Source organism: Corapipo altera, unplaced genomic scaffold (assembly GCF_003945725.1).
Source record: "Corapipo altera isolate COAL_440 unplaced genomic scaffold, ASM394572v1 0, whole genome shotgun sequence".
Classification (NCBI taxonomy): Eukaryota; Metazoa; Chordata; class Aves; order Passeriformes; family Pipridae; genus Corapipo; species Corapipo altera.
In genome coordinates this window covers 57,162,453-57,189,799 of record NW_020884872.1, presented here as the reverse complement: position 1 = coordinate 57,189,799, position 27,347 = coordinate 57,162,453, and the positions used below count along the sequence as shown (strand labels likewise).

Genomic DNA, 27,347 nt, shown 5'->3' with positions numbered 1-27,347 from the left:
AACTTTGCATATGCTTACCATGCAAACAGAGCTGTTGTTTAGTTACTTAGAGTACGTTTTCTGTGTGTTCTCAGCTATGAGAGTATACAGTAATTAAAGTGTAATATTACAAGCACTTTCTTGTAGTTAGAGATGGTGAAGCTGTCTTGAACGAGACTCTGACAAACAAACAGTGAACATACTTGCTTCATGGCAAGCACAGCTGTGCTACCATACATGTACCTTATCCAGTTTTGTATATTTTTGGGTTGTTACTGATTACACTTCCAAATATATATATAAATCTTACAGGAAAAGAAATAGTGAGATACGGCCTTACATTTTCTAAATGTGAATATAGTAAAGTTTCTCAAAATATATTTGAAATAAAATGAAAACATGAAAATCTGTGCGCTCATCCCTGAAGCCAGTAATTCTTCCACGAAGTGGGGAAGTGGAAACTAAAACATAGATTTAGCTCATTAATCTACTCTAATGGGTTCTTTGTTAAATTCAGAGTCCTGTTTCTGTGCTGCTGTTCCTGTGGCTTCAGTACTTGGGAAGTAAACAGTTCGACTGATTGGTGGTTCTTCACCTTTGAGAGATTCCACTGTGGTGACATTCAGTTATATACAATTGGTACTTACTGCTCACAGCCAGTCACATGATTAAGTTGATCACCTGGAGTTTAAAAAAACCTGTGCACTGCAGTTCACCCCCATATTCATTAATAACATTAATTATATTTGCTGCTCTGTTTCTTTTTCCATTCAGTTTTTTTCCATTGCAATGATCATCAGAGATTTTCAAGCCATGATTTCTTAATAAATTGGTTTCCAATCCGTACTGTATCCATCATACTGATTGCTCTTTTATCCTGTGGAGGTCATCTCATTCATACTGCGATAAAGTAATAAATACAACTTGTAGTGGATATACTTCCAGGTAAAATGTGTTTGCACTGGATTAAAAGTGGTATTTTGATGTGAGGATTTGGCTTTCTTTTTCCTCAAGTTAGAAAAAAGATAAATATTTTCAAGTGTACTGTAATGCAGTGTAGTAGTCCTTCAAATGCTTCTTGCTTGTATATTAGCAAGTTTTTACAGCTGATAGCTGTATATAGATCTCATTATGTTCCTAATAAGTTTTCTGAAAGTTATGCTTAATGTAAATGGGGATTGAATTAGATCTGAGCAAATATGCAGTACAGTTTTCTACTCAATATACATTAATAAGTTTCCAAAGTATTGCTATATCAGTTTTTAAAAAAAAATAATTTACCCCTGTTACAACTCCCCCCCCCAAAAAAAACAAACCAAAAACCAAAACCAAACAAGCCAAAAGAAGAGTCATATATGAAGGCTGAGATAAAAACAGTACAGCTGGGCTTGTGAACCTTTGCCATTTCCTTCATTTCTAGCACATAAGCTACGTTATACAGAAAGAGTGGTAGAAAAATAGTTTATGGTAATGGACCATTCTACTTTGATGATACAAAACACTCATTTCATCATTTTGTCTCTTAGAATTAAATGTGTAAGGATATGGTATAATTGGTATTTCCCCTTAAGTGTTCATTTTCTTGTACTGTTTCATGTGTGTCTGTCTTTATTAAGATTTTTGTTCTTGCGTTTTCAGGGCACTGTTTTCTTAGCATATTAGAATAAAACTGTGAGGCATTTTTGTAAAATATAGGATCTACTTATACATTTTATGGTTGAAGGCTAGAATTTATAAAGACTCTGAAGCCCACCATCTACAATTACAGTTCTATAAATACTGGCAATTTATTGAGTGATCAGAAAATGCACATATCTAGACATCTAACTAGCTATGCCTCCAAATACAGAATTGCAGCCATAGTTTTGAAGGTCTAAGGATTTGTGGTTTTTTTTTTTCTTTGTCAAATCTGGCCATAAATGTACACTTTAGAAAATATACTAATCTTTCCATTGGAAATTAAAAGAAAAAAATGAAATATGCCTATGACCTGAATTACTGTGCTTTTTAAATCTTCTGCTGTTTTCTTTTGTACTTCAAATGGTACCTTCAGAGCATTTGGACACACACAGACATCAACAGTAATAGTTAAAAAATATATAAAAAGACATAATTTCAAATTTCCTTATATGAAAAAGTAAATATTTGCTGTAGCTTTTTTAACTGTTTAGAAAGAAAACTGACCTTGACCTAACAAAATGTCAAAAGTTTTGTATGTTGGATATAAGTTTGCTTAAATGTAATGCCCTGATGTTTCTTTTAGTGACTTCCCATTTCAGAATAGTTGGCTCCAAACATTAAATGATGGGCGTTACATGAACTTAGTTTTTTTTAATTTGTGCTTGGAGAAATTGCACATTCCACTATTGTACTTTTTTTATGAGTATTTTATTTTTCCCCTGTAGATCTGAAATCACATATTCTACAAATACAGGGAAGAAAGATGTTGCCAAATTGTAGAATGCCATTTTTCTTTGTTTTTACTAACAAATACAGTTGGGCCCTGCTGTTATTATCATGTGGTCATTTTACTACTTGCCCAGCTGATATTATGGCAGCAATGTCTTTTTTTGATAAATACTTACTGTATCTGAATTGCCGAGGTGCTTGCCCTACCATAAACTAATTCTAACAGTTGTCATGACTTTGAAGTCATGTGGTGTCAACAAAAATAGATGTATCTGTGGAGTGTGTCACGTATCCTTGTGGGATTAGTGTCCTTGTGTATTCCTGGCTTTTTTCTGCGCTGTCTAATTCATACATTTTGTTCCAGGATTAGAAACTTGCTCTGGCAAGCACACGCACGCGTGTATGTTAGTGGATACACCTGTTGTACTGTCTCTTTGTGTTGCTTTGTGATTCAACCTCCTGGCTGCTGCCTCCTTTTTGTGCACTTTTTAATATTTTTGCCCTCAGGAGGGGTTTGTTCTTTTGCTTCGTGCTGAGTTTGAAAACTCAGCCATTCAAAATGGCTATGTGTCTGTAGAAAGTAGTTTGCTTGCAACAAGTATATAAGTTCCTTTGTTTTCTTAGGGAGAAAAAAAAAATTAAAAATATATTAGAACTTCATTTTTATAGTAGATAGAGAAGGGAGTGGCAGCCCTTTTCCACCACAATTGTTCTAAAAGACTTTTAGGCAGGTCTTGAGAATTAGTAGCCAGTTCTCCTGTCTGTTTTTCTGGGGTTTGTTCAGTAATGGTTTCAAGAGGGATGATTTTACAGAGACAAGACATACTTCTATATTGAAGTGTTATGGGTCTGAATCTATTGTAAAAGGGACAAATATCTTATCAAAGGTTGAGAGAAGTGGGTACAGCTGAATCTTGGGTGAGTTCTCCTCTTGCTTGGTCAGGCATATTGCCTCAAAATGCCAAGATTTAAGAAAAATTTTGAAATCTTTATGGCTTGCAGTTTCACAGCTCTGCTGTCAGTGGTTTCCAGAACGCAGTTTTAGTGGATTAGAGAGTGAGGCAGAGCATGGAAAATGGACTGTGCTGCAGGGACAATGGCTGAACCTGAGTACAGAGACACCTGGGATCTTGGCCCAAAGTAGCTGCTCTTGTGCTGAGTTATTATTGGTGTGCTCTGGATTCCATCCTTGGCAGGATTCGATTTTTCTTATTCTGAGAAGTAAATATATGATTCATAAACTGATTTGAAAAGTATGTGAGGCAGGATTGATGAAAGCCATATACAAAGTTTTGAAGATAGTGGTTAGGGCTTAGGTCATGACTAGGCTTTGTGAACGAAGATTTGAGAAGGGCTCTACCCACGTTTGTTGCAAGCGCGCTGGCGGCTTAAAAGGCCAATACAGATAGACATGTTCAGTTGCAAAAGGCACAGCAGAAAGACTCCTTAGATAAGGGAATTGATTTGTGACACGTTAAGATAAAGTTTGTTGTATTTAGAAGATGGTGTCCCGTCTCATTGTCAAGTTTGGAAAGTTCATCATAGCCACATGTTTGGCTGCAGAGTTACAAAACATTAGCCAAGTACCACCTGCTTCATAAGAGAAGGCTGTCAATTATATGTTGCAAGCACTGGCGAAGAATGATGTATAGTATAAAATGTTACATGCTGGGAAACTTCTCACTCCTAGAACAGAGTCTTATTTTTTTATAGAGCCCCTAGAACAGCTTTCCTAATGGGAGTATGTATCTTGTAAATACAGAAGTGGGAGAGAGGTTCCTTTATACAAACTAAATTTCTGTATTTAAAAGAATTAGATAATGCATTGTCTTTTAAAAAAGAAAAATCTTATTGCATGGAGGTTTTATATGAAAAAGTACGTGCATTCCTTTATGCTTTTAGTGAAAATGTGCTTATAAACAAACTGCAAAATTCCTAGCAAGAGGGCATGACAGAAAGGTTCTCTAAGTGCTAGAAGGTGACACAAAAATGGTGAGCTTAGAATTTTTTTATAAGGCAAGCATCCTTAACTGTGGTGTTTTAAGCAAACCTGGGTTCAACAGAAAAAAGTATAATATTTTCAAGCATAAATATCTAGAAAGGTAGGTTGTTTCAGGGCTAGATTTTTGGATTCAGTCCCTACCCTTCAGCCTTGCAATACTAATCCCTCGATGTTCAGATATTGGATTCAGTAGGCTTTATTATTTAATGCCTTTTTTCTAGCATGGAAGACTAATGAAATATTGGCATGCTGAGGGCCACCAAATCTGTGGAACAAGACCTGACTGTGCAAGGTCAATGAAAAGAAGAGAGTAGAAAGAATAACATTTCACTTCAGGTGTCTGATGTGCATTCTCAAATAGGATTTTTTTTTAATTATCCAAGTTAGAGCATTGTAGATTTTTATATGAACTGTGTCCCAAGACATTAGATTGGCAACATGTCTAGGAGAAATCACACATCTGAAGTAGAAATATTTGGAGGGTTTTTTCCCCCCTTTCTATTTCATATCGCTGTCTCTACCTTCTCTTGTAGGTTCTCCAGTGCTAACCAGGTATCAGTTTAGGAGTTTGTATCCTAAAATATATTTATATATTTCTCTTGAAAAGGTACTTTTTTACAGAGGAATAAAAGTTGGGGAGAACCATCTCTGACAGCTTGCAGGTCAATATTTCAGTCAGAAGAACAAACAAGAATGAACTGCAGAACTCAGTGTCTTAACTTAATAGGTAATTTAGGGCAGGTTTGAAATGGAAATGCGAGTGATGCCCCGGAATGGCTGCAAGATGGGGGTAGTTCCTTGAGCTGCCTGGGCAAGTAGCTGCAGCAGAGAGTGACGGGATGGCAGACAGGAGCAGGAGGCATTTGCCACAACTGTTTGGTCAATGTGAATCTGAATCCACAAACTCAACTGAAGTGGGAACACAGCATTAGCAGATCACCAGAATGTTAGAGCATCTTCCCTGTGGGGAAACGTGTGTTGTTCATCTCCTGCAGACCTACTCAGCTAAGTTCCTTGAAGATTATCTGTTTGAAGTTGTTTCTTGGGTCATAAAAAAACTTCTCAAACATAAAATATTAAAACAAGTAGTAAATGTAAAATGTAAAGAGAATATAGATAAATTACAGTTACCAGTATCAGATGCTGTGATTTTGAATGAAGTCTGACTCTCTCTCGTTTTTAGGTTTCATAGTTAATAGGTAAGTTTTTTTCTCCCATTGAGGCTGGAGTGGGGTGTGAAGAACTTCACCAAAAATTTAAGCAAGCTGAATGTTGGTTGTGGATAAAGGAAATAATCATTAACGAAAGAAAGTCATAAATATCAGAAGCAGTGCAACAGTTGTTTAATACTGGTACTTTTTTGATGGAGCTGTGGCCCTCTGGGAGAAAATTTCCCTGAGCAAGGACTGGACAACAATGGAAGCAGACAAAAACTATTAATCATAGGTGCATAACATAGTACAAACTGTATGAATTGTACTTGTGCATCCCAGTTCAATCATTTCGAGTATTATATTTAGTTTTAAGGGTCCTAGGAGTCAGGGAAGGGACTAGAGCTGAAAAAATGTGTAATGAGAAGAGAGGTTGAAAAGATTAGTGATATTTAAATTGAACAAATAATCAGTATGAGGAAGTGTGGGAAAAGGACATGAATTGTATAAAGATAAAATAAGGGAGCCTTAGTTAACATTACAGAAGCAAGAATAATATTCAGTAGAAGACAAGCAATTAATTCAAATAGGATCTGAAATGCATCAGTAATTTTAAAAGCTAAAAGTTTATTGAATAGCTAAGATATTCAATAGTGAGAATATCAAAACAACTGTCTCTTTCCAAAAAATCAGTATCCCACATCTGCTGCTGGTCATGTGTAGATACGTAGGAAAGGAGCAGAAGGTTAGAGCACGTAGATGATTTTTTCAAGTTTTTCAACCTAAAGTTTCAACTTAAAGCTTTTCAAGCTTAAAGCAATCTGACATGCAGTTGAGCAGACACTGTTTCCATGTGTTTGTGTTTAACACTGTTGTTTGGGGTTTTATCTATCTGTATATTTTGTCATCCCACTTATGCTTTTGGCTTTCATGTTGTGGGAATGAGTGTCACGGTTGTGATTATGGTTTATGTGATGCAGTCTAGCTTTTCCATTTATTTATTTATTATAAACCTGCTGCCTGATTTCATAATTTCATTGATTTCATTAACAAGAATACCCAGTTACATTAAGAAAAACAACTTTTTAAAGAGAGGGCCAGTTGTGACTCAAGGCTGCCTCTCTAAGCAAGGCTTTCTCTAATTATTCACTGGTGAGTGTATTGTTCCCTGTAGGAGATACAGTATTTACTGCTTGACTATCGTCTGGTATAACAGCTTCTGTGGACAGCCAGTAGGTTTCATCCTGGCTATGATTGCTGTGTCCTTGTGGTGATTAAAGTTGATTCCTGGATATTTCTAATACAGTGGTAATACTTGAAATTAAACACTTCGCCCATTGAATGCACAACATTGCACACACGAAACACTTCGCCCATTGAATGCACAACATTGCACACGCTTTTCTGTAAATACTAGTGCATAGTTTTCAAGGTGCATATCCTGAGACCAAGCCCTACCTCTCTAGAGCCCAGTGGTAGAATGTTTTTTGACAGAACCTGCCTTCTGTCCCCAGACTCACACACATGTAGTAACAAGGCGAATGCTATGTTATCTTGCGCTGTAGGCGAAAGTTCGATGTGTGCTTGCTGTCCCTCGCCTTAGTTAATGTGTTTACACGCTGTAATGACCACAGAACAGGTTGGTTTCTGAGGCCCAGAATATAGCAGATCTCTCACTAACTCATAGGTGTAATGAAAGCAAAATCAGAAACTTTCTGTCAAAATCATAGGAAGTTCTTTTTAATTAAAAATAGGAAATGGTTCCTGCTTGCTGGGCTTTGTTTTCCAAATGTGATCATGTAAAGCAAGGGTTTGCAGTACGTATTGAGTATCCTAATTTTTACTCCTCTGTTGTTTTTTTTTTTCTAGGAAAAGCTCTGCCTACCACATCACATCCTAGAAGAAAAGGGCTTGGTAAAAGTGAGCATAACAGTTCAAGCATTGCTAGATGTAACCACAGTGAAACAAGCTTTATTCACATGAAACTACTCTCTCTGCTGTTACCAGCTCCACTGTGCCATGAAAGAATCAAAAAACTGCCCGTCTGTTCAAACTGCATTGAAAAAAACCCCAATACTCCAAGAGTATTCTTACAGTTTTGATTTTAAAACCATGTTTCAGACTGTACGTATGTGTCAAACGTACAGAGCAGAAACTAAACAGAAACATTTTCTAGAAGAAGTTGGCGCTTCACTGCTTTTACACGTCACTTTGTACAGTACTTACTAAAACAACCACCTCTCTGCCACTTAAAAATGCGTGGAGCACACAGCTGTCTTGCAGCAAGATACCTTCGTATTATTAAACTAAGAATCGCTGTAATCATTTGGGGGGAGGGAGAAGGGAGAGTAAATCACACTGCTACCATGGTAGGTTTTTCTGCAGTTGCGTCAGGCTATTGCCTTTTAAAAAAATCCAGACATAAAATATTTATATAAATATTATTTATTAGTGAGTTGTTATTCATCCTTTGGATGCAGAATGTAAATTAGGAAACTGTATTTTATTACTGCTTTTTTTGTGGTTAAACACTTTATTTTAATATAAATACTTAGTTATTTTTTATTCTACTTGGTGTGCAGTAGCTCTAGATCTTCGTAAATTGTATTTTCTAACGTAAGATTAAAAAAAGCAAACAATAGGTGCTTTTAATAAAAGAACAACTAGCTGGAATGGAATTCTTTATTTCTTGAATCTGTGGAACATTGGTAAAAAATTCCATTCTGCATTCCACTGAGTTTCCTACATTCCAGTAGCACTTCTCCCCTCACTCCACTAAATCGGCTGAAACTGAGAGCACACCCATTTTATTTGTATATAGATGTTTAAAAGCAAACAAACAAAAAAAGGAAATATGTAAACTTGAACAATAAATGTGAACAAATATTTTTGATTGCTTATTTTACTATGCACAAGACATTTAACTTTTGCCACAACAAAATGAATGATGTGCATTAGGATCATGTGTCTTGAAATATAATTTTGCACTGTAACTCAATTTCTTTTAAACACTACAGCACTACAGAACGAATACAAAAAAGTAGCACGAGACCATTAACAAGATTTACCAGGTAGCCAAAAAATTAATTTGTTTTCTTCAGTGATTCCTTCAAGAGGAGATAAAATGACTAAAATTGCCGAAGGCAGTCTCAAAGATGGGATCTTCCAGATCTAACCCGCTGCTGGGTACAGTGCTTCTCCTTAAGAGTCTCTGCAGAATTAAGCACAATGTTCTGTAGTGCATGTTTGCAGGATCAGACCTCTAATCCCACATCAGCAATAGGAAATAAGGAAGATTCTTCTCCTTTTCACCACTTTATGTTTTTTGAAGAGATTTTTAAAAGCATAATTTATTACTAAGACATCACGCATTTTAGATCAAAAAGATCCAGCACAGCGATTCTCACAGTATCTGGAACATCCATTTTTCTTTAATACGAGAGGCCAGTGATGGGACTTGGGCAAGCAGGGTGGGGAAGCTGCACGTGGTGAAAGGCGAGCTGGTGGGGGGCACACAAGCAGGTAGTTGGAAACGCAGAGTGGCAAAAAAAGAGGCAATGTGGTGGGAGGGATTAAGCATTTAAGCAAGAGCATGTGGGGAGAACTATCACGTAAAGACTTTTGTGAAGAATGATACACACTTGTCACTACCACATATCCTGGCAGTTTCATGCCCGTTCACAAACACTGCATTCAAACCCTCCACTGTTCCAATGGCAGATTTTTAATGGCTCACATGATGTTTGAATGCAGACCACGTGCTTTGATACCACAAATTGCTGCCATGCTGGTGTGTGGTGACAGCAATGTGTTAGGAGGAGGAAAGTGGGCTCGCAGACAATGAGACATCCAGCATGCATGGCATATCCAGTTACTTCAACCAAAGCAAAAGCATTAATTTTATAGAGGGAACATTGACTTAAATTGTAATTTTGATTGGCAGCTAACTTATTGTTTCCTTTAAAATGTACTGTGCACTTTAACACTAAATAAAAATGTATTTTAATATTTTACAGAGCTGCACAAATATCTGTTTTGTCAAAAGCTAAAGCAATGTAAAGAAAATTAAATTTTCAAGTCAGAGTTTATCAAATTTTAAAAGCATTCGAGGATGGAGTATAAAAATAGGAATATTGATTTCTGCAGCTTGAGGAATAAAATGCAGGTTTCCTGAGTATTTTTTTACAATGTATATATGTCAACATGAAGCTTTGTAATTATTATTTTGACAAATCTTGTTTTTTCATAATTAAAATTTGGTTTTCTTCTGATAGTGTCTTTCAGTATTTGCTTGAAGTTGGCTGTAAATAAATAGCTCTAAATATTTTGTAATACAGCTTTTTTTATGCAGTCTTAACCTGTATGGCTAAAAAGAGAATCTTCATGAACCTTTGTACAATATTTATATGTGCAATAAAACATGCATGGCAAATCTGTAATATCCTACGCAGTGAACATAATGTATATAGAAAATCTTTACTGTAGTTACAATTAAACTATATTATTTGCAGAAAGCCTTTAATGACTATCCCTGTGATTGATGGTTTCTTGTGAGAGATGGTATTTGGAGAGCTTACCATTGGGAATGATGGGTTTGGGGATGGAAAAGGTGATGATGTTTATGCAAATAAAGGAATTTTGCAGCTAAACTAGGAATAGGTTCCAGCTGGTAACTGTTATGTAACTGCAGATGTGGTTCCTGCAGCTTTGCTGCTCCTGTTGTTAAGGTCTCCTGCCAGTCCTTTAGTGACAGTGAATTATCTGCCCTCTGCTTCCAGGGCTGGGTGGGCTCAGGGAGACTCCTCCTTCAGTTTGTTCTGCTCACATTGATGTATTAGAGTTGTTCATTTTACTGCTTCTACTTCTCTGCACAGGGCAGTTTTTTCTCCTCCTTCCCCTCCTCCTGAAATGTAGAGATTATTCTGCAGATTTATGCTTTAGCAAACAAAATCTGGGTTTATTCTGGCTAATTTTATCTGGCTAATTCCTTTATTCTACTGACTCTGAGCAATAATGCAGTAACACCTTCAGACCTGGAGATAACCCAGTGGACCAGGGCTGTGCTGAGCTGCTTTGTGCTGCCTCTGTCTGCAGAAACAAGTAGTAGGTAATGCTGCTAGTAGGTGGAACACACATACAGCCTTCTCTTTCCCATGCAGGTTTCTGAAGTCTCCCAAGTACAGATTGTGCTGGATTCTCATTTCTCTAATGAAGTATCTTTACCTTAACCAGGTGACTTCACGGTTGTATTTTTTCATATTCGGTAGTGGATTTGGGAAGGAGAGAATCTTTCTGCAATAATCTCCTTTTGGAGAATTCCTGCAATGCATACACTTGAATATTCCTAGCCTTCAGAGCTCACCTCGCAAATAAGTAGATGCAACATTGATAAAAGTCATTACATAATTTAAGCCTGTCACCAGCAGAGAAATGTAAGTTCCCTGCATCGGACTCCCTGTAGCCCAGAATCTAGAAGAGGCCAGAGACACAGAAGAGCATTCAGCACTGCTTAAAAAAGGCAGCTGATCCTACATCTATCCTACTATTTCCTCTGGCAAAAGTGAGTCAAGGTTTGAGCAATGATTCAGGTCCTACTGAACTATGAGAAAGCAGAGTTTACAAGTGATTACTTGAACATATGCTAAACAGCTCACTGGAACAATCTGTGTTCTTGTCCAAGGTAGCTGGCAGGATTATACCACTGGGAACTATTTTAGATCTACAACTGTCAGGCCTACATTCTGCCATTTTTTGTACAATAGGCAAACACACTTTCAACAATGACATATGAGATCATCTAGACAGGAATTGCTTTTTTCAGATCTATTTAGTAGTTCCCTGTCAGTCCTGTTAAATCTAAGGAACACAGCATAAGCCTTTCCCACTCAGCAATAATCAAAGGAATGGAGAAAATAACCCTCCTTTACTACAGACTGCTTCCTTCACGTGGTTTATAAGAGGTCTTTTCTTTTAAGTATCATCCATTAAATACTCCAGATCATCTGTTTGATGTCGTAATGCACAGGACAGTAAACCACTGTGCACAGAAAGCTGTCTGTATTCTCCACCAGACTTTGTCCTTGGAATATATTCAGACAGGCCAAGGAAAAATACTCCTACCACTTCAGATTAATTAAGTAGCTTGATTAGTTGTGCCACTAATGACTTCCTTCACCATTAAGGGATGAGGTGAACCCCAGTAATTAATTAGCTGAAGGGACACTCTGTCTCTGCACAGTTGCACCAGAAACTGTCTTGAGGTCCCACCTCCATACCCACACTCATAGCCTGAAACTGATTCATCTGCTGAATTACATTTTTACCCAGAATGCAGCATGCACCTTCATGGTGTTCAGAGAGTTTTCCAAGCATGGAGAAACATTCCAAATACTTACTCTAAAGCACACACATCAGATTAAGGGGGACTTTTATTTTTCTTAGCAGTACAATCAGAAGAGTTCAGAGTTCTATTTTACAAACGTTACTTCAGCAAATGATTTTTGTTTAATTCATCTCTATCCCTTGATTCATGTTGGACAGGCAACACTCACATCCAAGTGGTTCAGGCATTGAGGTGTTTTGCATGGTGTTTGATGTGATCATTAATAAATGTAGCAATGAAAAAATAGCTGTGATCATAACCCTAGAAAAGAACAACAAAGAAATCAGCAAACAACATAAGGTTTGTAATAAAGAAATCATGCTAAGCTCTTTTATAGGAAAGGTAATGACTCTCCCGGTTTGATCCATTTTAAGAAATACCTGGATTATATCTAAAAACGGTAAAGAATATCTAACAGGTTAGGTATATATGAACACTAGAAAGCTAAACAAGCAGAAAGTACCTTAACCTGCCCAAATCTGGGCCACTAAGCTAGAGAGGGGTATCAGCTCCAGTCTGAGATGCAATCGGAGAGAACAGTTCCCACTGTCCTACTGGTAAAACATAGGGCATATGGATAACACAGCCTGGGTCTGAATTGCCTCTCCATCCATACTGCTAAAATGATGTCAACCTCTGAACCACTCCCCTTCATCAGGACTAACTCTAGGTACAGGGTTTATGATAAATCAGAGAGGACAATCCCTCACTCTCCAGATCTGGGCCCCTCGCTGGGTCTGGCTGGCAGTTGTCAGTGGCTTACAAAGACTCCATTGCTCTCGGGACAGTGTTGTTTTGGGTCACTGCACTATAGGAAAAAGCAATCCTTCCACCCAGGTCCTTAAGTGATTCTAAGATTTTAAGCAGTTCCACTCCCTTCCTGATTTACACAGACACATGCAAACTAAATCATCATGAAATTTTATGTTGAGCACAATACCCACAGCACAGAGAAGAGATCCAGCAAAAGGCCATCTGTCACTTTGCTTGTACAGTGACTGTGATACTTAGTAAAAATGACTAATGCTGTGTCTTCAGCCAAGCACTGACAACTCGAGCCACCAGCAAGGGATCGGCCTGGACAAAGTGGAATTGTGACGGCACCTAGTGGTGAAGTGCAGCTGAATCAGGTGGAGACTGCATCCCTCGATGGCCGATACAACAGAAAGTGTCACTTCCCACCCTCTTCCTCGCTTGGCCAGTGACAAGAGTGAGAGCATGTCCCGTTAACAAGATACTCTCTTCACTGCCTGCTGCATAGATCCAAAAATCACAAAGCAAGAACCCAACAATCAAGGGCTGCAGAAGCAACTTGCCTGCTGCAGTCTGAAGACTACTGGGATTTTTTGCTCTGTGCAGGCAGCGATGAAGTTATCAGGCAGTAACTGGCCTGCAGATAGGAACTGGTCATCTTTGCCCTGATCGATCAAGATGTCAAGGCGAGGGCCTGAGTAGGCCTTCACAAGCTGTGTAGCATCATATACCTGCAAAAATAAATGAGAAGCAACATCCAGTTACACATGTGCGGCTGGATCCACTTTGCTGACTTCAAGAAAAGAATGGCACAGAGAGGGTACTGGGCAGCACTGATCAGGACACCAAGTTACACTTTGGAAGAGCAAAAAACTATGGAAATTCCAAGCAATTGAAAATTAATACCCATGGTCTAAAAAGGGCAAATTGTATGACCTACCTAATTTCCAAGTTGGCAGTTTGACCGAACAGAATCCAGCCCAGGAGAATCAGAAAACAGCAGTATAATCAGTACTGATTCACACCCTTGTTTAGACACTAGATCCCACTAAAGAAACTTGGTATCTTGATGTAATTACTTTGGCAGCACACATCATAACTTAAAGGCTCTAAACATACATGTATCAAAATGTAATTGTGCATGGGGAACATGTTTCCTGTGGGGTCCTCTGCTTGGTACATGCTCAAAATAAAAAATTCCTTTAAAAAGACAGCAAAGTGTTTCAGGCTGTGGAGAAGACTGGTCACCAACAAACAGCAAAGCCGAAGTCCTGCACCAAGGCATCAGAGCCATCCTTCCAGGATACCTTTAGATCCAAAAATGACACTACAATGGAAATGGGAGCTTGGGCTCAACCAAGCATTGTGGCCATGGTATAAAATGATCCTGTGGCAATCTTAAGCCAAAATACAGAAATCAGAGGTTCTATATCTGTGCCAATGGCGGGTCTAAGTCTGTTCCTGATGACTGCTGTTGATCTAGTGGACTGGGTTTACAGAAGAATAAAGCAAGTTAAGGGGACAAAAAACAGGTTTTGTTTTGGGGATTGTTCTGTTTTGTTTTGTTTCACAACAAATACATTAAGTCTAATCAAGTCTAACTGGTGATTTCTAAGTATACAAGCTACTCTATTAGCAATTATAAAAGCAGCTAGCACTCTCCTTTTCTGTACTGTTTTAATCAGATCTGGATGTCTTCCTAGCAGGTACTTTAATCAAATTTCCAAGGGATTTAACTGCAGCTTGTGCTTATTTACAAGGAAATCTGAGTACCCGGTCATGATGATCCCTTCAGCTTAGTTCTAGAAATACAGTGTAATTGTTTAAATTGAGATTAAGAACACTGAACAGCTGCCCAAATAATGCAGCAGCATGCAGATAAACATTTTTGTATCTCAGCCATTCATATATGACTACTTACATCTCAAAATTAAGGCCTGGGAGCTAAACCCTAACTTTGTCTAGTTTAATCCTGTTCTACAGGATATGAATTTCCAAGTATCCAATGGGTTCCTCTTCCAGCTGCCTCCCACAGGCTGCCCCTGAAGATGCCATGAGGCTCATCAGTCTCTGAACAGTTTGCAGCAGGCTCTTTTCAGGCTACTACAAAAATCAACTGCTCATAAATCAACTGCTCACAATTCTTCTTAGCACAGATTTTTAATTTTTATAAACCAGAAAGAAATGTAGTCAATTTGATGAGAGACCTCTATCTCATTACATTTTTATAAGCACCATCAGGCAACAGCAAGTCATACCCACCAAAAACAAACAATGCTTTTCCATGCTTAGGGGTGTAGCAAAACAACAGCACCAGCTCAGGGGAACCCCAGAGTTTCATTTCAGACTCCTGCTGTAATATATTTACAGATCACTCGTTCATGTGTTATTAAAGAACTGTGGTTGCAACACATACCTCCCATTTGCTTGTATCTGGTCCCAGATATCCACCAAAGGCTTTCTTCCCCCACTGACACTGAATTGGGTTGCAGATAGGAGCAAATGCTGATACAGACTGCTCAGAAAGAAAGCATGAAAAAAATACTATTTAACAATGAACTCCTGAAACTGAAACTGTTGATACATTTAATGCTGTAACAGAACTCAGAATTATGTTTTCTTCTTCCACATCTACAGAATCATAGAATCACAGAATCAGCCAGGTTAGAAGGGACCTCCAAGATCATCAAGTTCAACCCTTGATCCACTACCACCATGGTTACTAGACCATGGCACTAAGTGCCACATCCAGTCTCATCTTAAAAACCTCCAGGGACGGAGAATCCACCACTTCCCTGGGCAGCCCATTCCAATGCCTGATTACCCTCTCTATAAAGAATTTTTTCCTAATATCCAACCTAAACCTCCCCTAGCAGGGCTTAAGACCATGCTCTCTTGTCTTACTGATAGCTGCCTGGGAGAAGAGACCAACCTCCACCTGGCTACAACCTCCTTTCAGGGAGTTGTAGAGAGTGATGAGGTCTTCCCTGAGCCTCCTCTTCTCCGGGGAAGTCTCTATAAGCATTAGTATACCTTATATAACCTATACTGTATCTTACTTTGTACTTTCCAGGATTCTTCAGAGCAAGAATAAGAGCTCCATGACCTCCCATGGAATGGCCAAAAATAGACATCCGTTCAGAGTCAGTTGGAAAATTGGCATTTATTAGTTTAGGCAGCTGCAAAGGAAACAACAGTGTAATAAAAACGTTAAAGCAACTTGAGTGTGTTTAAGAAAAAAATCAAACAACGAATTAACTAACCAATTAACTAACACATTTTAATGCCATGAAGCCACTGAAACCAAAGGTACATCTGTGTTCCAGCCTGACATCTGTGATCATGGCCTGAAAGCAACCTGAACACGACTGTAAAATCAAAAGGAGACAATGCAATAAATAATAAGTAACTCAAACTATCTCTAGAGAAATCTATCATAATCTTGTAATACAAGATGTGGGAATTTCCTAAGAGAAATTTCTTGATAGAGACATAAATATGCATGTGCTCCTATAAGTGACCAGAATGGCAAATTTTTCTTGGGATACTATTTTTTCCCCATATTCCCATTAACTCTGGTTTTATTGCAGACCACACAAAACATGTAAGAGTAAACTGGACACTCATCTTTCTAATATATACCTCAAGGATCTCCTTTTACACCCAGTTAAAGAATCACCTCCCCATTGACAGCAAAACCAGTGTGAACAGGCAATACAACTGAAGTACTGGTGCAGTGAAATGCAGTGAGTTGTTTCACAAGCAGCAGAGCAGAGATTTTACAGGAGCAGAGAATGCACAGGTAACGAACTAAGATCAGAAGCACAGGCCAACCCTGTGGCATCTCCAGCAGGAAAGCAGACTCAAGGAGTTCCTGCTCAAGCCCTGCCAGATGTTATCGTCTCTGTGCTGTGGTTCTCTCTCTTCTCAGTTCTGTGACAATATCTGTTTGGTGGGGAAAGGCCTAACAGCTGGATAAATCCAATCACTGAAACAATCAGGGATTCAAAAAGAAATAATACATTCTTTTTATAACAGAGAAAAGCAAGAAAATGACAAACCATCCACAGGCCATCAAAATCACCTTAAGCAAACTTTGGTGCTAAGAACAAAGAGTATGACTGAACCATACCCCTTTACCTTACCCAGCATCAACAGGAGCAAAGTTACCTCATCTTTTATGTAGGAATACATCCTATAGTTTGTTTTCCAAGGATCTTCAGTGGCATCCACATAAAAACCAGCACCAGTGCCAAAATCCCAGCTTTCATCTTCTCCTTCAACATTGCAGCCACCTAGAATGAAAATTCTTTCTACAGTTACTGTCTTTACTACATGTTCAGAATTGGAGAACCTGTCATACAAATCAGAGACTTGGGACTCAAGTTTCCCAATCATCATATCTCTACCCCTCCAAATATAAAACAATTCAGATTTTCACTCATTAGTACAATGTTTTCAATGGTTATTTCAATAACACTTTCAAAATGTCACTTACATAATACCTGCATATATATGAAACTTCTAAATAGTTTCAGTATCTCTTCATAACTAAATATGACATACAGACCTCTCCTAAATTACTTCTGTAAAGCTTTGTCCAATTTACCTAGGGACTTAATCAAAAGTTGTTATTTGTTAATTGGCCCTATCAGCTTATTTCAGTCTCTAGGCCTCATCCTATCAAGTACAAGAAACTACGTGAGAAACCGAAACTGAAGAAAATTTCCTTTCCCCCAGAACACGTATCACCAACTGGTGTGTCTAGGCCAATTTATGTGCTTCAAATAATGTCTGCTAACCTTCCTTTCTAAGATTCTAGAGAATAATAACACTTACTGTTCCTGTAATTTCTTAAGTCTATACCTCTACCTTTTCTGCAATTAATTTCATTGCTTCCACCTATATCTCTCCATGAAACTTAAGTAGCTTCTTCTTTGAATAACTGCAGGGTTGTAACCTCTTTTCCAAGGCTATGCTTTCAAACTAAATTTGCAGATGTGTCCTTGAAAGTAATACATCCCATCCAGTCCTCCCTTTGATTAGTCTATGATTTACCAGCCTGGTTTGCAGAACAGAATGTAATATTTCAAGGTATATGTGGTAGGAAAATAATGGCCTCTCTTTCTCCAAAATGTTCCTAGTTTCTGCAATCCAAAATTACATGGGTTTTTACCACTGTCAGATTACACTGCAAACCCATGTGTAATTTGACAGTGCCTCATAATTTGTGTAAAGATACCTGCCACCCTGTCACAGTGTGAAATCAGATTTGCACAAGGATTCAAAGCTGACTCTGCTCCAGACTGACATGCCCTTGAACACTGAGTGATTTCATAACCTAACAGTCCAACAGCCCCAGGGACTCAGGGCACTTACACAACATGTTGGATATAGAAAGTCTATCTTCGGTACCTCAGAGACAGACAAAAACTCAGCAAGTCCTGCCAGGCAATGAAGGCAATGCTCATTATGGTAAAAGAAACTTTCATGAAGCCTTGAAAAACCAGAAATTTGAAAAGAAATCTGCATAATACTGCTCAGTGCACCTGCCTGGAAAAGCAAATCCCTTAGAAGAAGGAAAAGTAAAGTCTACCAAGGCCTGACAGAGGGTCTGTAATGACAGGTATTTAATGATTTCATGCAGTCTTTTTACCCACCAGGTACATTTCCTAGCTCCTGGAAGATAATTCTCATTTAGTCATAACTACACAGTTAAAAGGCATATGTAAGCATTTTCACTGCACGTGCTCAGATCTCTTAACTAATGATTATATTTTAATTGCTCTTCACTTGTTTCTCCAGACAGCTCAAAGAGACTTAAGAACATTTGGGAGTCTCTGAGCTAAAATTTAAGAGTATAATATGAAACACATACTGACTTTCATCCAAATAGTGAAGCAATCCTTATGAGTTATTGGACTTTAAGGCACAAGAGAAGCTGCCAAAAGGGATTAAAAAAACCGGACACAGCAATGAATATGCAAATGCAGTTACACATTGATGGAGACAACTTACACAAACAACATCAAAAACAAGTTCCAGTATAATCACTCAATGTCAATAAGGCAAAGGTTAGCTGCCCATCTCTAGCCTGCAGCAAATAGCAACAATGAAGTGTAAAGTTCATTCATACACAAGTTTTGCTCTTCTGTCTCTCTTCTTCACTAGAAACATGTATTTATGTTCTGTGACCTGACACAACTTCAAAACTTCAACGTGAAAAATATTTTATGGACAGAATATCACATCATTTCAATATTGCCTCTATTCAGATCTGACCCATTAAAGCTTGGGAAACAGTGGAAGACTGCCACCTTTGTATATAGCACCCCTGAGAGTTTAGCAGAATCCAGCAAATACGAAACATAAAATACTGAATCCCCAAATGACTCTATTTCCAATAAGTGCTGATCCACGATTTTCAGGTTTCCCATACTCAGTCTTATACAAATAACAGCACAACATTTAAAAACTCCGTTCATCAGTAGTCTATCATAGTGGCAGGGGGGGAAGGTTTTCTGGTTTGCTTTTCCAAGTACTGGAATCCTCTACAGACATGTGTTTAACTGGCTTTAGGAAACAAAATACAATAAAGAGCAAGCATTGCAGCTTTGTGTCACAACACAGTTCTGCAGGTTTTACAGAGTCTCAGCAGGTCACAAAGTGTCAGCAAGGATTCTAATAACACATGTTTCTTGTTTCACTTTTCTTTCCTCTCCTCATTCGTGCTGACTTCAATGGCCCCTTTGTTCTAGTTTTAGTGTCACAACAGCAAGAGAGTTTCAAATGTCGAACCCTCACTACCACATTATTAAGTACATACACAATATGATCTAGCGAACAATTCAAGATACAGAAGGTGAGGTCATATTCTCACTTGGGTGGGCAACACACTTTGTAGCAAACTGCAGCACTCCATTAGCCAAGGACAGAGACAGTGCCCTTCAGTGTAACGACTCATGTCTCTTGCTAGAACTTACGTGGGCTTGTGTCTGGTGCAACCACAATAAGACCGTGTTCAGCTGCAGCTTGTTGAAAACCAGCTTTTGTTATAAAATTCTGTTCTGTGCAAGTTAACCCTAGAGAAATAAAAATATCATTGGTTAACCATCATTCACAATACACCAGTTTCAAAACCCTTCTTGACAGAAAAGGTTTTGAAAAACAAGGGGTTCCTATCTCCATAAACATGAGAAAGTCTTTTCACTAGGTTCAACAATACTTAACGACCCACAGGAACAGACACAGTTGCATGTAAGGTCTAGTAACACTAACGTGATCAAAACCAGGTCAGTGTGTACTCTGTATCCCCTTGAGTCCCTACTCATATAGCTTATAGTGCCCTCAAGTACCATGAATTTAAATCTATTAACCACAGACACTGTTGCTAAGGTTGACATCCTTTACTTTTGACACCTAACCCTGTAACTACATTTTTCTGTCTACTGCCATCTCACCTGTTTGCATCACAGAATTACACGTGTGGTCTGACAAAGTTCACATACTTTAGGCAGTATAAGGGCCTGTAAGCACTTTGCTTCAAACCCACAGCAATCCATGCCTTCTGTACTGCAGCAGGCCCAAATTAAGTCCAATTACAAATAAATAATACTCCACACCAATATTTTAATTTTTCTTCATTGTGCAATTTGAGAGGGCTTGATGATTCTTGTTTTCTGTGAGGACAAGTTGCAAATAACCTCATTTGATGGATATAGCCAAGACAGCATGGTTTACATTCAAAAAATAAATGTGCTGCATGGCTCAGAGCTCTTCAGATAATTCTGATGTTTCTAACATTAAGGATAAACATTTTTACGTAGTCTGCTGTCATTCTCCAAATCCGACCTACTAGCTATTTTGTGTAATGAATACATACAAGGAGCATATTATTCACACTAATAGTCAAGTCTCCCACTTTTTAAACAGAAGTCTCAATAAAGCAACTCCTAAAATTACAGAACAGAGTTTCTGCTTTTCATCTTGAATAACAGGAAAAAAACACAACGATTTAATTAATTTATCCAAGAGCCTTCACGAACATAAATATGTCCATTTTGAAAGCCTTAACATTATTTATGCAATAAACAATGCCTTAACACTATTTATGCAGTTTTGGTGCAAGATCCAGCTCTATGGGAGATGGCAGAAATAGGATGGAGAAACAAAGCCAGGATAACTGGGAGCACATGTCTGTACACGCAGACTCATCCCAGCTTGCTTACACCCAGCAAGACAGCAGCTGGATAGGAAGCTGCAGGAGCTGGAGAGACAAAGAAACGATGCTGTGGATGGACAACTTCACTGCTCTTGCACAACCTTGTTCAGCCCCTGGCCCTTTCTGATCCTCTGTTAGCTGAGGCAGTCTGCCATAAAAAAACAGAAGCAGGAGGTGCCCCAGTGGGAAGGCCTTTCAGGAGAACCTTTAAATGTATAAGTTTTGGAACAAAAAGTATGAACATTTTAGAACACAAGGGCAGAATATTTTGAACACTGAGCATTTAGAACTGGTAGGCTACCCCCAAGGCTGGCTGCATCCTAATCTATCCCAGTACACTCAAAGTAAATGCTTCTTCCAGAAGATGATCTTTTGTAGAGTTCAAGAGCTCCCACTTTAGTACCTCTACATTAGGTTTTCAGTAACCGTAGCTCAGTAGCTTGAACATGTTTAAGATTATCTTTTTTAAATTACTGAAATTCACATTACTTACCTGAGAGCCAATACAGCACAGGACACTTTCCAGTTTCTGCTTTTGGAGGCAAGTAGATTCCAAATTTCATTTTGCATTTTAGCTCTGCACTGTATTAATAAAAGACTCCTTGTTATCACCACTACTTGAATAAGAAGATCACTATCATTAAAAAAAGAAAGGTAACTCAATGCATTTAATTCAAAGAGAGATTTTGTCAGTGAATTGTAACAGCTAAGGTAAATGAAGTGAAAAGCCATTTTTAAACTCAGCCTTAGACTCAAATTGGCAACAGCTGACTTTCCTACCTTGTTCTGAATATCCTTACAACAGAGGCTTACAAATAAGCCACATTTTCGCAGTGCTGCTAACTGGGAACAGTTTGAAAACTGAATTCTGAACTCAAGTAATATTTAACTTGAGCTGTGGCTATTAAATTGCAAAGTAATTTTTACTGAAGAACTATCTACTGCATCTGTCTGCTCTTTTCCTGAGTGCATAGAAGTGAAATATCTAGTAGAGTGAATGGAACTTTGCACCCACAGTGATTCTCTGTGCCGCAAATAAGACAACCCAAAGTGATGGAGCTTCATTTTCAAAGGCAAAAATAGTGGCTTCCTATCTCAGATCTGCAGCACTAAGTACACTAGATTATGTTAAACATTAACGCAGAAATACTAGAACACAGCCAAAGCAGCAGAAGACATTATTTCTTACAGAAATATGGATATTAGTGAGAACATGCTATTTTCCTGCAGACTGAAAACACTGACAGCAATGACAGTATATGTTCAGCCCCATGCTAAACATCTAGGCTGCTTTAGTGGTGTTTACCTGTCATGTTCAAACACCTTCTGGAAACCCTCAAAGCATTTGTTGCTGGAAACTTGTTTCAGAGCCATGATTTTAACTGCAAAAAGAGAGGAGCAAGTTAAATTTGAAAATAAAACATTCCTGGACTTACAGTGAGTTTTGAGAAAAGAAGAGTTGAGTACAACTTGAAATATCTTTGTTCAGTTTTATAGTTTTTCAGAATCTCCTGAAAACACTTTCTGATCTTTCATTAACTTTTTATTTACCCACAGAAAAGGGACAGGGGAGACTGAACTCTTGTGAGCAGGATAGGCAAAGCCTTCCTGATTTCCCATAGACCCACATCTTCAATCACCTTTACCTCTGCAGTAACTGTGGCTTGCTCTTTGTCTACCAACACCAACACCGCTACCCAACAAGCAATCTCACGTGCTGTGGTTAACCTGCAGCTGCCTGTGACATGGGGCCAGGCTGCTACCTCCACAGTGACTGTACAGGAGATAAACCTGTCCCACCTTTCACTTGCTGTGTGTGGCAGTATCCAGCCACTAATTACCACAATACTGAGGACTGTTCTCATCTTTGATGGAAATTAATTACCATGTTCTAACATTCTGTGGGATGGCAGAAACAGAGAAGTGGAAGGGTTATTTCCATGGCAAGCAGTATGAAAAATACAAGCAAAGAAAGAGTAATGGGAGTTTTAGAATAGCTGGTAGTGCAAAAGTAGCAAATTTGCTAAGGAAATTTGGGAAGGCTGACACAGAAGTGGACACTGTCAGCTTGCACAGGCAGTAAGGCCAACCAGGCAGCTGAAAGGGGGACAGACCAAAAGGGTCACAGAATACACTGAGCTGGAAAGGGCCCACTAGGATCATCGAGTCCAACTCTTAGCAGGACAGCCCGAAGAATCCTACCGTGTACCTGAGAGCATTGCTCAAACGCTTCCTGAACTCTGTCAGGCTTGGTGCTGTGACCACTGCCCTGGGGAGCCTGTTCCAGTGCCCAATCACCCTCTGGGTGAAGAATCATTTTCCAATATCCAACCTAAACCTCCCCTTACACAACTTCAGGCCATTCCCTCGGCTCCTGTCACTGGTTGCCAGGGTAGGTATACAAGAAAATCCTGAGGAGAAACCAGGTAATATCACACCAGGTAACAAACGTCAAACCGAAAGCGTTTCATCCCTAAGAGTTGTGCGCTTCTGTGGGGCACCGGCCAAGAAAAGACACGCACCACGGAGAGCCCTCAGGGGCTGATCGTTGTATTCTATCACTCCGGCGGGGCCGAAGCCGAGGGGTGCCCACCAGGCAGTGCCTTACACCCACCCCAGCACCGAGCTAGAGGGGCTGAAGCAGTATCAAGGCCCCGGCCCCGGCTCAGCTCGGCTCGGGACGCCCCTTTCCGTTTCCACACAGCCAGTCCTGCCCGCTGTCCCTGAGCGCTCTCCTGTGCCTCCATTTCCACCCTCACGCCCTCGGGGACAGCGATCCCTCCCCCGCGGCCTCCTGCCGGCCGGGCCCGCACGGCCCTGCCGCTGCTGCTGCCGCCGCCCGCTCTCCCCGCAGCGCGGCCCCGGCCCGGCCGCCCCGCGCTCCCCACCCCGCACCGCCCGGCCCGCGGCCCCTTCCCCCGCTCCCTTACCGCGGCGGGGCGGCGGGCCCGAGCGCTGGCGGTCCGAGGCGAGGGGCGACCCCTGCGCGCAGGCGGCCTCCCGGTGCCCCCGCCCTGCCCCCGCCTCCCACCCGCCATGGTGCGGGGGGCGGTGCGGCCGCCGGGGAGGGGAAGCTGGGTAAGGAGCACCCCCGAGACTCCGCCCTGTAGAGGTGGCCCTGGCGGCTCCGAAGGAGAATATACTGAGCAGTAAAAAAAAAATTAAGAATTAAATAAAAAATTAATCCAAAGAATCTAATAATAGTGGACTATTCGAAGCAGCAAGTGTTTCTGTTAGTGTCATTGTCCCTCTTCAGGGGCAGACAAAAGGCCTGAGCCGCTTCGTCTGTACGTTCTAAATGTTTTACCTCCCATCAGTATTTTAGAGGTCTTCATAGCAGCTGCCACCTGGCAGCCTGCTAATTTTTTTTATAATGGACCCAAATTCTGGTGTAGGTATTTTACACCTTACCTGCAAGATAGCAAAGTAAAGCAGACAACTGGTAGTGTTTCCATCTTATTCATAACCCAAATTATCTCACTTTCTGCTGTTAGAGGGTCTGGTCTCTTCTTCTTTTATTTATTTTTTTTTAATTTCTTATTTATTTGTTTGTTTGTTTGTTTGTTCGATGGTTTGCAGTTAAATGTGCCTATCAGTTGTCAAAAAGTGTCCTCAGCAAAGCTCTCTCCCTCTTGAACCATGTATTGCACTGGCAGCAACTATTTTTTGCCCATAACATTTTGCAGTCTTTACTTTGCCAATGTGACAGTAATTCCCTTTGTATTTTAGATCCCTTTTTCCAGCAAGGCACAGTACCGACAATTTTGTACCCCCAGAACTTTGTATTCTTCCCTGGCAGATCTGTTTGGACTGCAGCTACCGGTCCTTAGACCTGGGCCACACAATCTGCCTTCCAGAGCAGCTTGGCTGTCTTGTCTCTCTCTGCTTGGATGTAGTTGGTACAAATACTCTGTCTCTGAGCTGTTTAGATTTCCTTTTCTCAGTTTTATTTTGTCAAGATGGGGTTAAGTTGCCATTAATCAAATTAAATTGTGTTTCTTCTTGTATTTCTCTAGCACTCTTAAAGTTGTCGATCTTGTCTATCTCACACTGGCCTCTTTAGCCCCAGCACGCCTGTAGCAAATGTGGGTAAAGCCGTTCCCAAATCTTCGTTCGCAAAGCCTAGCCATGATCATGATGATATGATGTATGCTTGCATAAAATAAACTCTTTACAAAGATGAAAGGATGTATTTTCTCCAGTTTTGTGACTAGAGAATTGAGGCAAAAGAGGTGACCCTTTGCTTTCTGCAGCTGTTTGCACTTGTACAAAACACTAAAATTTTTAGTTGGTAAATAACTTTGCAAAGATGTCAGTGACAGTGTACAGCAGATTAGATAATGAGTGACTCATTCAAGTTCACAGAGAAAATTTTTTGGAAAGTCAGGAACTGAACCCGAGTCTCTTTGGCATGACCCAAAAATCAGCAATTAAAAAAAGGCATGACTGTGGCATAGGAAAAAGAACGACCATTCTCAACAGATGTACTCTCAAGTAGCTAACTCCGTGTATGTGATTATGGATGGGGTATAAATATTAAACAGATTCTTCTTCTATGAGCGTAGTTCTTAATGAAGGAATATGTGTTTACTTTGAACGTACCCTGCAGTACATTAAACTCCCTTCAGTTTCTGGAACTGATGATTAGATTTTGTGTTGCTGCTAAAAGGAGGTGAAATGAAAAAATACCCAGCAAGACAGAGTTGTAAAATAATTTTGATTTTAGTGATCCGGTATGTTGTTAATAGCACACAAGGATTGAAGACGGATGAGTTTTGTGTGGATAGGTTTCCTTTGAAAAGCTACTAGCTGGAAAAACAAATTGTCAAGCAGGTCATATCTACAGTTACAAAACATATTTTGACATTTTTCTTACAGTTGCATGTATCTATAAATAAATACAGTGTATATTATCTTTGTGCTGCATGTTCCTAGTGCTGTATATGTTGCTGTGAGATAGACCTCTTTAGCCGCCAGCGCGCTTGTAGCAAATGTGGGTAGAGTCTTTCCCAAATCTTCGTTGGTGAAGCCTAGCCATGATGATCTTCAGGTTGTTCCTTCCATCTCTTTCTGTGTGCATTCTGTATCTCTCTTAATACCCTACTCTCTCTAGCAAGATATTGCCTTGTTAGTTATTTGAGCTAAACTTAACCCAGTTTGTTTTCTCTCTTGGATATATAGACAGTTCTCATTAAGCACATCTCCTTTTCTGTGGTATCTGCAATAGTTTCTAGCTATTTATTTCTCTCTTGTCAGTATAAAAATTGACTAACTCAGGCAGTGATACTGATAAGATTTTTATGTTGCTCTTCCTACCCAAGTCCCTTAGATAGGCTCTGTCCTATTTGCTCCCGTTTCAGTGACATATGCAGAAGGATACAAATGGTAGTCTGCTGACGAGTTTACCTGGCCTCCCCACGTCTCCATTGCAGGCATTATTTTTTTATTTATTTGCAATCAAAAATGAGTGAAAGTAAATACATAGGTATGTAATGTGAGAGCTGTGTCACAGCCCTCCAGAGAGCTGTTTTCATGGCACAGAGCTGACACACCGGGGTAGTGTCAAGAACAGTGTAAGACAGAGGGAGCCAGACTGGTACAATCTCTTCTGTGCTGTGGTTAGATCTTTCTGGTTATGTGCATTTGTTTAATATTAATGCCATTTCTGTATCCTTTGATACAATGTCTGAACCTCTCACCTGTGAATTCATTTTGTTAGCATTCTGCCTATCATTTCAGATTCTCTAAAAAATACCAGATGTGAAACAGGCTTCCTTTCCTTCATCATTAAATGGCTTCTCATATAGTACAGCAAGGCAACCAGTAGAAATAAGAATATTAAAAGAAAGATGTATACTCACTTTGGAAAATCTTTTGGCTTATGGATTCTTGCTTTACATATTACATTATTGTTGTATACAATGCATACTACTCCAACATACTTTCTGTGAGGTCCTCCTACACAGACAGTGTTTTCTACTATTTTTAGTGCTTTCTCATATTTTACCACTGATCTAATCCAGTGATATGATTTCACATCATGTACCTAGAATTTCTGTTGGCATTAGTAAGAAAGTCTTCGTATTCTGTCAGAAGGGTTTATGCCTTTTCACCATCCTTTCTGTACTCGGGGAAACACAGTGTTAGGTTCAACCCGCTCGAACACATTTGCTGTAAAGCTTCCAGCAAGAAACTTTCACATTGTAGGCAAGCAACCTATGTCTTAAGCTCATAGCACCAAATTCTTCCTTTCCCATTTTCTTTTCAGAAAGTACAGTCCTTCCCTCAGCATCTGAGTACACACTTTTCCAATGTTTTTGTTGTGATAGTCTGAATTAAGGATAGTAGTTATTAACTTCCTCCTGCCAGTGCTTTTCAGTACTGTTTTCTCAGCTTTTTATATGTGATCTCATTTTCACTTTGGTTATTCAGAGCACTGAATTCACACTT

General features: G+C 39.5%; 2 protein-coding genes across 12 annotated transcripts in view; one reads left to right on the top strand and one right to left on the bottom strand.

The window, feature by feature from the left end:
- LRCH1 (leucine rich repeats and calponin homology domain containing 1) overlaps positions 1–10,055 on the top strand; it is a 118,842-nt gene extending 108,787 nt beyond the window's left edge. For 4 of the 6 annotated variants that reach the window (XR_003528600.1, XR_003528597.1, XR_003528598.1 and 1 more), the window contains one exon: positions 7,411–7,521. Coding sequence is in view for 2 of the 6 variants with exons in the window: in XM_027649000.1 (XP_027504801.1) it covers positions 7,411–7,524 (114 nt within the window). In the remaining 4 variants the exon portion in view is untranslated. Of the gene's footprint in view, positions 1–7,410 lie in introns of all 6 variants that reach the window. The other 2 variants (XM_027649000.1, XM_027648982.1) reach the window with 1 other exon arrangement.
- Positions 10,056–11,951: 1,896 nt separating this feature from the next.
- ESD (esterase D) overlaps positions 11,952–27,347 on the bottom strand; it is a 52,273-nt gene continuing 36,877 nt past the window's right edge. Inside the window, exons 1-9 of one of the 6 annotated variants that reach the window (XM_027649027.1) lie at positions 23,828–23,859; positions 22,204–22,279; positions 21,391–21,479; positions 19,660–19,758; positions 16,847–16,971; positions 15,736–15,855; positions 15,093–15,191; positions 13,240–13,407; positions 11,952–12,184 (exon numbers count right to left, since the gene is read on the bottom strand). In XM_027649027.1, coding sequence (XP_027504828.1) covers positions 12,104–12,184; positions 13,240–13,407; positions 15,093–15,191; positions 15,736–15,855; positions 16,847–16,971; positions 19,660–19,758; positions 21,391–21,479; positions 22,204–22,271 — 849 coding nt within the window. In that variant the 5' untranslated portion in view covers positions 22,272–22,279; positions 23,828–23,859 and the 3' untranslated portion in view covers positions 11,952–12,103. The other 5 variants (XM_027649060.1, XM_027649037.1, XM_027649050.1 and 2 more) reach the window with 5 other exon arrangements.